Source organism: Stomoxys calcitrans, chromosome 3 (genome assembly GCF_963082655.1).
Source record: "Stomoxys calcitrans chromosome 3, idStoCalc2.1, whole genome shotgun sequence".
NCBI lineage: Eukaryota > Metazoa > Arthropoda > Insecta > Diptera > Muscidae > Stomoxys > Stomoxys calcitrans.
The window spans coordinates 6,754,574-6,766,901 of NC_081554.1; the positions used below are offsets into that span (position 1 = coordinate 6,754,574).

The 12,328-nt window shown below is 36.4% G+C and overlaps 1 protein-coding gene across 1 annotated transcript in view; it reads left to right on the forward strand.

Annotated features, from left to right (window-relative positions):
- Nucleotides 1-250: 250 nt before the first annotated feature.
- The window catches only part of LOC106080829 (uncharacterized), a 47,040-nt gene continuing 34,962 nt past the window's right edge, over nt 251-12,328 (forward strand). The window contains exons 1-2 of the mRNA XM_059364740.1: nt 251-368; nt 6,383-6,696. Coding sequence (XP_059220723.1) covers nt 6,421-6,696 — 276 coding nt within the window. The 5' untranslated portion in view covers nt 251-368; nt 6,383-6,420. The remainder of the gene's footprint in view (nt 369-6,382; nt 6,697-12,328) is intronic.

Below are 12,328 nucleotides of genomic sequence, written 5' to 3' on the forward strand. Positions count from 1 at the left end.
AAATACTCACAAATGTTAGCAGTACTATGAGGGAAGAAGAAACTAAGAACGAATCGCCGATCCTTTCATCGTTACATTTAATCACTCACTCAAATAAATATAAAGAAATTAAGTACCTGTATATTTCTAGTTGCTACACTATAGCGCAACAGTTTAACGTTTTATCTCTTTTAGTTTGTTTGAAACTATTGAGTATGCTCTTCATTGCACTTTCTTTGGCTCACGAACGAAAGTCCCAACAACGAACCCATCAATCAGACAGTCCAACGGGAGATTTCAAAGTGAACGGTGGGTCTTGGCGGATTTGTGCGGTCTTGTTGTTGTTTTTGTGTTTTTGTTTTGCGGCAGAAAAACGCTTTCTTTCTTCGGTATGGAAAGTATTTTTTAGATGTCTAAATATTTTCTCATATGTACATATATGCAATTCATGTGGGACAAATTTGTGGTTTTCGCAAAGAAAAACATAACTGCTTGATATGATTTTTCTGTGCAAGTGTGAGAGATTCAAGTAATTAAGGAAAACTTTTGTTTGCTTTGGAAACATTTTTAACAGAAAATGTAAATGTTGCATTTATTTGGTGATGCAACGCCTAATGCAAAAATTTAGCTTTTTTCTTTACATAATATAAGAAATGGTAGCATTGAGGTGTGAGTGTTTAATGGTCGCTGCTTTTTGTACAAAGTCAAAGTAAAACGGGAGCATCAACAACAACAATTGCAGTCGTCATCGCAATCGACTATCTGTGAGGCGTCGCTCGTTTGGGTGATTAATTAACATTGACTTTGTGTGTAACAAGTGGTCAGGTCAGCCTGGCTGCCAACTTGAACAATCGCCTTACAGCAGAAGCCCCATGATCAATTGATAAAACGTATCTGCTACAAGTGGGCATGAATTATTGACGCTTGCGTGTGCTAAACGAAAAAATTCTTGTTAAAGTTTATAGTTTGTGCCAAAAACACAGAACTATTTTATACAAGGTTGTATCGAAAGTTAAAATTTATTGAGTGTAAAGCGAAAATAAAACAAGAACAATTTATTGCCATGAGTCCCTTACATTTAATGTTGTTTTATGCAAGTAATTTGGATTTTTTTTTCACAATTTTCTACCATGTTGTCAAAATTTGCTTTAGTTTTCATAAAAAATTGATGTTTGTTTTGATTCCCCTGTAAAATCAAGGAAGAACAACGATTTTGTTTATTGAATTTTTCTTCACCATCTAGCTGGCAATTGTTCTGTCAGAGAATGTAATTTTTTTTGTTTGCTTGTTCATTCATGTCCTCTATATTTGATCCGAGACATTAAAAACGTCGATTGAAAAATGCTAATTTCCAATTTCTAAGCGAAATTTAATCAACACATCCCAGCAATCAGAATTAACCCTACAGATAAAACTGGTTAGGATGTTTTTTCAGCGCAGAATGTAATTAATTTATTTTTTATTTTAATTTGTTTTGTCCAATTTCTACGAAATTTCTAAGTAGACATTTTCGACTATTGTTTGACCACTTATTGCAAAATAATAATGACTTAAAACCAAACGTATAATCAAAGTGTGATATGATACTATGGCTCTCGCTACACACACGTAGACAAACATTTTTTTATGATCTGTCAGTAATTATTTTTTGTTGTTTTTCTTTTTTGGCAAACATTTTTTTTATGATCTGTCAGTAATTTTTTTGTTGTTTTTCTTTTTTGAACAGAAAATAAATTGACTTTGCACTTAACACATACTTAATGTGGTAAGAAAAAATTAGACCGAATTAAATCTGTAGTATATTGCAAAAATTGGTTGTCTTATCTAAAAGACATATTGTATTCGACAGTGCAAAGTAAAATGCCTACACAGAAAAAAATAAAAATCGGTTTCAATCACCAAATAAATTGAACCAATTAATTTTTTTTTAATTGAAACTGCTTCAATCACTAAAATAATAATATCAATCACAGTTTTTGAAAAAAGTGATTGAAAAATTTTTCAAAAATTGCATATTCAATTAAAAAAATCATTGAAAATATTTGAAATTTCCAATTAATTTGTTTAGTTAATCCTATTTAAAAACATTGATATTTCCGAAATATCATATTCATTTTTTATTTAAAGCAATTAGAAATGTTATTGAAAATATGCTAATCTTATATTAAAATTTTTGCTAAAAACGCGCTATAAAGAAAGAGTACCGAGGCGAAGAGGGTTTATGTTAAGCTAGCGACATATATTAACAGTAATTAATATATTTTTATTATATTAGCTTTAGGCAATCCCATGGCAGCCGGTTGTACGTATCGGATTGACCTGACGAAGTCCTTCATCGGCAAGGGCTGCAGCCTCAGTGTACAACAACAACAGTAGCTTTAGGTATTACATTTACATCTTTAGGTATTACACTGCGCCTTCTGTAACACCGTATGAAATACAACTTTTTTATCAATTACACTTATTTTCATGGAACGACCATAAGTTATTCCCCCTGTTCCAGTCCTGCTCTGCATCGACCTCTTTAACTCGCTTATACCTTTTATTTGAGCCCTACAATGCAATAGTCGACATAAAAGTCCTGTTTTGGTAGTTTTAAGATGGGGACATTTCGCCCCAAATGATGATATCAAATTTGTGTCATTGAAGGTCTGTTCTAGTCCCTTATAATTTTTTTGGACTCCTATATTGTAGTGGCTGAATATGTCGGATTTGGGGTGTATTTTGAGAGTGTGCTGTCCACCCAGATACTTGGCTCCTAAAGTAAATATAAGCTTCGTGCTATTCTCTCGAAAACTTTTTAAATGAGTTCCATATAATCATAGTCGGTACATAAATCTTGATTCATTTGAGCCCTATATTGTCGTGATTGGTCTATATATCCATTTGCGGGAGGTTCTTTTTGACGTAGGGATGGTATCTCTGACATTTCGCATTTTTGCATTCGTGCTCTACTCCCAAATACCTTACTTAAGCCCAAAATTGTCATGGTCAAATAATATGTATGGGTTGGAGGGGTTTTGGGGCTGGGGCTGGCACTCCGCAACTTTGCCCTAAAAATAGGTATCTAATGCGTTCTTTATTCCCAAAAATCTTTCATTCAGGCCCCATATTGATATGTTCGGGAAATAAGTTCAGTTAAGGTAGTGCGTAAGGGGCATTAGGAAATGTCATTTTCCTAATCTGCTTCCAAATTTCTTTTATTCGAGTCCCATATAGTCATGGTATGCTAATATATGGATGTTTTTGGGGGTGGGGAAACCACCCATTATATGGACTTAATATGTTTGCGATATTCGTTTTGCCTTTCATTGAAGTCCCATATTGACATGAACGTCCTATATGTCCGTTTGGTGTAGTTTTGAGGTTGGGACGGCCCGCTTGGTACTTAGTCTCAAATTGTAAGACCATATTCGTATTCTACTTTCCAATACCTTTCAATATTGTTCCGATCGGTCCACTTTAGAGTTTGTGTAGTATTTTTGGGATCTTACGATATCGAAAAACTATATAAACTACGTATGTTTCCTTCCACAAAAACATACACAATCTGTGAAAATTTTAAGAAAATCAATACCATTCATTTGATATCCATATTGTCCTTATCGGTCTACTTTTGATTTTGGGTGGTGTTTTTGGGGTAACGGGGGAGGGTCCGCCCCTTTCCGATATCAAAAAATTATATAGCCTATGGGTCCTAGCAGACCAACCCAAACAATCTGTGCAAATTTAAAGGCAATCGGTTTAGCCGTTTTTATACCCACCACCGAAGGATGGGGGTATATTCATTTTGTCATTCCGTTTGCAACACATCGAAATATCCATTTCCGACCCTATAAAGTATATATATTCTTGATCAGCGTAAAAATCTAAGACGATCTAGCCATGTCCGTCCGTCTGTCTGTTGAAATCACGCTACAGTCTTTAAAAATAGAGATATTGAGCTGAAATTTTGCACAGATTCTTTTTTTGTCCATAAGCAGGTTAAGTTCGAAGATGGGCTATATCGGACTATATCTTGATATAGCCCCCATATAGACCGATCCTCCGATTTAGGGTCTTAGGCCCATAAAAGCCACATTTATTATCCGATTTTGTTGAAATTTGGGACAGTGAGTTGTGTTAGGCCCTTCGACATCCTTTGTCAATTTGGCTCAGATCGGTCCAGATTTGGATATGGCTGCCATATAGACCGATCCTCCGATTTAGTGTCTAAGGCCCATAAAAGCCACATTTATGGTCCGATTTCGCTGAAATTTGGGACAGTGAGTTGTGTTAGGCCCTTCGACATCCTTCGTTAATTTGGCTCAGATCGGTCCAAATTTGGATATTGCTGCCATATAGATCGATCCTCCGATTTATGGTGTAAGGCCCATAATAGCCACATTCATTATCCGATTTTGCTGAAATTTGGGACAGTGAGATGTGTTAGGCCCTTTGACATATTTCTTCAATTTGGTCCAGATCGGTTCAAATTTGGATATAGCTGCCATATAGACCGATTTCTTGATTTATGGTTTTGGGCCCATAAAATGCTCATTTATTGCCCGATGTCCCCGAAATTTGGAACAGTGAGTTAAGTTAAGCCCCTTGACATACTTCTGCAATATCGCACAGATCGGTCCAGATTTGGATATAGCTGCCATATAGACCGATATCTAGGTTTTAACTTTTGGGGCCATTAAAGACGCATTTATTGTCCGATGTCGCTGAAATTTGAGACAGTGAGTTTGGTTCTGCTCTTCGACGTCCTTCTTCAATTTTGCCCAGATCAGTCCAGATTTGAATATAGCTGTCATATAGACCCATCTCTGGATTTAAGGTTTAGGGCCCATAAAAGAGGCATTTATTGTCCGATTTCGCCGAAATTTGGGACAGTGCTTAGTGTTAGGCTCTTCGACATGTTTATGCAACTTGGCCCAAATCGGGCCAGATTTGGATATAGCTGCCATGTAGACCGATATCTCGATTTAAAGTCTTAGCCCCATAAAAGGAGCATTTATAATCCGATTTCACTGAAATTTGACACAGTGACTTATGTTCGGCTTTTCGTCATCCGTGTCGTATAAAGTTCAGATCGGTATGAGGTATATGAATATAAGGTATGAAATTTTCACCGAATTTTGATGAAAGGTGGTTTACATATATACCCGAGGTGGTGGGTATCCAAAGTTCGGCCCGGCCGAACTTAACGCCTTTTTACTTGTTCAGTCTATATGGAACATACAAAACCATTGGAAGCCGCAATTTTTGTTCGATTTAGCTGAAATTTTGCACATAGTATTCTGTTATGACTTCCAACAATTGTGCGAAGTACGGACCAAATTGGTTAAGAACATGATATAGCTCCCTTATAAACCGATCTCCCGATCTGATTTCTTGAGCCCTTACAAGCCGCGATTTTTATTCGATTTGGCTGAAATTTTGCATATAGTGTTCTGTTGTGACTCTCAACAACTGCGCCAAGTAAGGTCCAATTCGGTCTATAACCAGATATAGCTACTATATTTTAGCAGAATCCATGCTGGTGGGTTCTCAAGATTCGGTCCAATCGAACTTAGCACTCTTTTACTTGCTTTTAATTTCACTGAGTATTTGGTCGCTTGAGAAGGCATTTGTCGTTCGATTTTCAATTTTTCATAGATTAATCATAACATTTTCTATATTTTAGTCCAAGACCGATCCTGTATTCCAAATTTAAGCGGATAGCAAACAAAAAAAATCGAAAAAATAAAATTTTTGAAGTTTTCCAATTGATTTCTCAAGGTTTGAGTTTAAAAAAGAACTTTGACCCAAAACACTTAAATTTTTCCACGACACCAAAACGTGTCAATCGTACTCAAATGTGCTGATCGATGAAAATTATTCTAAATATTTTGGAATGGTTTTTATTTTGTTTGCTTTCTTTACATGTGTGTCCAAACATCATATCTAATTCTTTCGATGAACCGTGTCGGCACGTTTTTTTAGACGTGTGGGCTTCAAGAAGATAAGGACTCTCAAAAGGTTATTCTACACTCTACATACTTCTTATGGGTATGACAAATCTTGTGGAATCAAATTAGGTGTAAAAATACTATTAATTGGGACATATCTACCTGAATATTCAATGTTATACCAAACTACTGATAGTGCCGAATAATCAAAGTATTTAATATAAGGAAATGATAACAACTTGAGTATAAAAATAAATAACGCAATAGTTTAAAAAATATATATACCCCCATTTCTCTCCCCATTCTAGAGGTGCACCCTTAACGCGTTTATATTATTTATATCTGGTTAAATCTTAAGAAATAGTGACTCTTCAACACGTATAGCGTGCGTGTATACAATTCCAATGACTTTGCAAATATTTTATAACAAGCAAAACAATTTCATAATCACAATTTGTATTCCATAGCTCCATGATCGACAGAGTCTGACAATCACAACAATCAAATGGCCACTCAAATATGGATAACTGCCTTGATCTCCCTTTTATGCATATCGCCGCCATTAGTGGAATGCAGACGACACAATTTGAAAATTTTAGGCTTATTTCCGCATCCGGGCGTAAGCCACTTTCACTTCTTTCATCCCATAATGCGGGGCCTGGCCGAGAGGGGACATGAGGTGACGGTCGTTAGCCACTTTCCAGACAAAAGTCCACCCGTGGGCTATATGGATATACCATTAACCGGAAAGGAGACATTAGTCAATAGCGTGGATTTAAAGGTAATTACAATCATTATTTGGTTATATAATACTTGTGTGTGTCATAGATCTTATTGAAGTAAAATAAACAGTCTTATTATTATATTACAGTATCATGAGACTTTTTAGCATGTCATATTAATATGTAGTACGTTCGGTTATAGCCGGAACTAAAATACCCACCATCGTGGATACTGTCAAAAATTGAAAATATATGTACATTAATTTTTTTTATATCTGTAGTTCGATTCTCCAATAATGACCTATTAGGGAATAGATCATGATCGTACTTATCGTGTGTACGTGTTGATTAGAGCTTTTGCTATAATAATTAAATTCTAAAATTAAAATTTCAAAATTGGTAAATTTTCATAGTATTCTTCTTCCGAAACAACAAAATATGAGCGGTATTACATTTTGTTCGAATAAATATAACACTGTTATCTCACCGACACCTCACCCCAGTGTACAACACACCGCTACAACAACAACAAAAGCCAAATTGTATGTACAGTGAGCGCCATGATAAAGTGTGCATTTATTTGTAAAGTTTTTTTCCTGTATAGCTTATTATTTTTGTTATTAAGGTTTAAGTAGAGACCTAAATTTTCTTATAAAATAACAATATAAAATGTTTAATAAATCGCAAATTTAAAGGCTTTAGGCGTAAATTTAAAGGCGGGAGTTTCCATGTTACTTCTACCATCGGACGCCTCCCCAGGTGGTAGATGGGGGAAAACTCATCAGAAATGACGGCTACCGCAGAAATAATATTGGGTTGCCCAAAAAGTAATTGCGGATTTTTCATATAGTCGGCGTTGACAAATTTTTTCACAGCTTGTGACTCTGTAATTGCATTCTTACTTCTGTCAGTTATCAGCTGTTACTTTTAGCTTGCTTTAGGAAAAAAGTGTAAAAAAAGTATATTTGATTAAAGTTCATTCTAAGTTTAATTAAAAATGCATTTACTTTCTTTTAAAAAATCCGCAATTACTTTTGGGGAACCCAATATATCCGCTTGCATACGGATATGAATACGAATACGATGGGTCCGTGCAATAGGGTCGGCAGCGGATGAGCAAAAAGAAGTAAAAAGCCGTTATGTTCGGACGGGCCGAACTTTGGATACCCACCACCTAGGGTATATATGTAAACCACCGTTCATTAAAATCCGATGAAAATTGCATTATGTTCCATAGCAGTTATAACGAAATATGTTTCTATTTGGACCAAATACTAATAAGTACAAGTCACTGTTCAATTGTGTATAACAAAATATTGGCCTTTTTAGTAGCTATATCTAAAAATAAATCGACCTAAACCATATACAACATGGATGTCGAAAAGCCTAACATAAGTCACTGTGCCAATTTCAGTAAAATCGGATTATATATGCGCCTTTTATGGGCCCAAAACCTTAAACCGAGGAATCGGTCTATATGGCAGCTATATCCAAATCTGTTCCGATCAGGGCTAAATTGAAAAAAAATGTCGAAGGGCCTAAGACAACTCACTGTCCCAAATTTCAGCAAATTCGGATAATAAATGTGGCTTTTATGGGCCTGAGACCCTAAGTCGGAGGATCAGTCTATATGGCAGCTATAACCAAATCTGGACTGATCCGGGCCAAATTAACGAACGATGTCGTAGGGCCTAACACAACTCACTGTCCCAAATTTCAGCAAAATCGGATAATAAATGTGGCTTTTATGGGCCTAAGACACTAAATCGGAGGATCGGTCTATATGGCAGCTATATCCAAATCTGGAACGATCTGGGCCAAATTGACGAAGGATGTCGAAGGGCCTAACACAACTCACTGTCCCAAATTTTAGCAAAATCGGATAATAAATGTGGCTATTAATGGCCTAAGACCCTAAATCGGGGGATCGCTCTATATGAGGGCTATATCAAGATATAGTCCGATATAGCACATCTTCAGTCTTAACCTGCTTATGGGCAAAACAAGAATCTGTGCAAAGTTTCATCTCAATATCTCTATTTTTTAAGACTGTAGCCTGGTTTCAACGGACAGACGGACGGACATGTCTAGATCGTCTTAGATTTTTACGGTGATCAAGAATATATATACTTTATAGGGTCGGAAATGGATATTTCGATGTGGTGAAAGGGAATGACAAAATGAATATACCCCCACACTTCGGTGGTGGGTATATAAAAAATGGCCATCGGTGGCGCTCGCAGATTTTCAGAAGATTTATAATCAAGAAAGCTCGGTCTAGAGGGTCGCTGGCAGACCCAGCACTAGGTACCGATGCGACAATCAGCAATATCGAGCGGCACCGGCTCTTGCACAAATACTGAGTGCATATAATTCTCGATATGACAAGGCGAGTTATTGGCGCCTTTAAATAAACTATGGCCACCTTGTTCCGCGGCGATCGGTCCTTTGGACAGGAACGAGCTTGCTCACATACAGGAGATTGACGAGGATCGCCACCTCCTTATGAAAATGTGGCTACAACAACAACAAGATGGCTACTACTTAATTTTTCAAGCAATGAAATCAACCGAATAAATGAGGTCGGTCTTTTACTGTCGTCGAAAGCAAAACTAGCTCTTCTATCATACAACGTCATATCTGAATGCATTATGACGGCAACCGAACCCGATGACGGCGAATCAAAGGATCAATTCTATTCCCAACTCGACCCAGTGACACGCTTTCAACGCCAAGATAGGCAAAAACAACAATAATCTACAATACAATCAATAATGGGAATGCAAGGACTTTGCGATGCCAGGAAAAACGATTGCGAAAGATTGGCACAAGAAACCAGCTATTTATTGGAGGCACTAAATTTCCTCAAAAATATAAACACAAATATACTTGGGAATCACCAGATGGGAACACCCGCAATCAAATCATCCATGCAAACTCATTGTGGCTTAGCAGATAAATGTAAAAACTAGACGAGCCGACATCGATAGTGACCACATGCTCTTGATGGCCACTTTACGTCAACCTCCAAAGTTCAACCTCTTTCACCTAAAAGAACGCGCGCGAATACCAGACAGCGTTAACTAAGAAGCCACAAAATAAGAGATGAAAGACTATAAAACTGTAAAACAATGTTTACACTTGGAGACAATCAAGATTTGCGACGAGATTTCGGAAATCTCGTGTTTTGCAACGAGGTTTCCCATCATTTTCAGATTGAGAAAATCTACTTACTTGAGGAGACTTGCAGAAAAACTCCTTCGAAATTGAGATGCAACACTGCGTTTGTATTCAATATTTGTTAAGCTTTTTTTCTCAACATCTGATAATTTCTTATTATTACTATATCACTATTGTGGTACAGGGTATAATTGTTGTTGTTGTAGCAGTGTGTTATACACTGAGGCGGCAGCCCTCGCTGATGAAGAACTCCATCGAGACAATCCGGTACGTACAACCGGCCGCCATGGGATTGAGTGTATAATTATTTAGTGTATTTCTTTGTAACACCCAGAAGGAAGAGATATAAGACTCATTGATAAATATAACGATGGACTCAGAATCACTTTCTGGTTCGATTTAGCTATGTCTGTCTGTCTGTCCATTTGTTCATGTTAGTTTGTGAACAAACTACAAGTCCCAATTTTCATCCGATCAGCCCTTGCTGATGAAGAACTCCATCGGGTCAATCCGGTACGTACAACCGGCTGCCATAGGATTGAGGGTATAAATATTTATTGTATTTCTTTGTAACACTTACAAGGAAGAGATATAGACTCATTCATAAGTATACCGATCGACTCAGAATCACTTTTTGATTCGATTTAGCTATGTCCGTCTGTCTGTCCATCTGTTCGTGTTAATTTGTGTACAAACTACAGGTCCCAATTTTCATCCGATCGTCTTCAAATTTGGCGCATATTTATTTTGGCGTAGAGACAAAGCCTATTGAAAGTAGAAAAAATCGGTTCAAATTTGGATATGGCTCCCATATATATGTTCGGCCGATTTGCAGTAATAACACAATAAAATGGTCATTTGTTAACCGATTCTCTCAAAATTTTGGTGAAACGATTTTCTCTTGACTTTATTGGTGATTTTCATAGAAATCGGTTCAGATTTAGATATAGCTCTCATGTATATGTTTCGCCCCATTTTCACTTCTAGAGTCTCTGCAAGCGCATTTATTGACCAATCGTAGATATAGCTCCCATATATATGTTCGTCCGATTTTGAGAAATATTGCAATAAAGTGCGCATTTGTTAACCGATTCTATCGAAAATGGGCAAGAGGATTTTGCTTATGACTCTTAATATTGCTGATAAATTTTATAGAAATCGGTTCTTATTTAGATATATCTGAAATATGTGTATATCGCCCGTTTTTCATTTCTAGAGCCACTGCAAGCGCATTTATTGACCAATCTTGCCTACCACAATATCTAAGAAGTTTTGTTAAAATCTGTTCAGATTTAGATGTAGCTCCCATATATATGTACAAAATTGTATATTTGTGATTCAATATAGCCAGGTCCCTTTGCATGCACGACAAACATAAAAATGCGCATAGAATTCAAGGTAACATTTTCTCAGAGAATTTACTAAAATCTTGTTTATGTGTAGTACCGCGTGTTTATGTCAGAATCTTAATTCGTATTGATTTATTTGCCACAAACTTTCTTCCTTATCAAATGCTTGTATGGAAATTATTCCCCCGAGTGAAATACGAAACGATATTTAAAGCAAGTGAATGTTGAGGGATTGCAATTTTATGAAGTATCATACAAAATGCCAATCAATTGCTCAGAATGAAAAAAAATTGTAACGACGTGTGCTCTCAAAGCAAAAACATCCATACGTTACAAACATTTCTAATTGCGTTATAATATAAAAAAATCTTGCAACCCAGACTGTGCTTTAATTTGCATGGAATGCATTACGTGATCAACTGGTAAAAGTAACCAAAGATATAAATTATTTGTGCTGTTCGCATGAAGTGCATCCTGATATAGTACCAAGGCGGATTTAAAAAGGTGATCTCACGCGAACAGCCGTTAACAGCTGGCCAGGTTTGACGGTATTAAGATGACAGATTTTAGTTTGCATTCTCTTTGTTGTTATCTTCTCTCTCGCATATTCTCTGTCCATGTTCGCGCACGTATACACACATGCACACAAATTTCTTTGCGTGTGTTGGCAAAAGTACGATCAGCTTGATGGCAGAATGCACCACATGATTTGTGTTGTTGTACAAGTGAGACCACCTTTAATTGTTTTGCCATGATATAGTACCAGTCTTTAAGGTTTTTACTATATTCGCTTTAAACGAAATTTTTTTCATGATTACTTGTTTAGATAACAGATTTAAAACAAAAAATCTTGCTGATTTCATTCAGTAGAGCATTTTCTCATTACTTTTGAAAAAATGTCCATAAAAGTTTTATACCATTATGGAAATTTTTGTAGTGTTTCAAAAAAGTAAACACGAAAAACATGTGTTTTCACCTGTGAAAGATGAAAATAGTAGGTCTGTTCGCGTACTTTTCCAGTAAAAATTTGCAGGAAAGTAGTAGCCTTTACTCTCTTAAAAAAATTGGAAGCAAAAGAAAGGGAACGACTTCCAGTGAAAATTTGGACAAAAACAGCCGATTTTTGTTTGGTTGGTTTTTTATTTGCGTGCATGGAAAACAT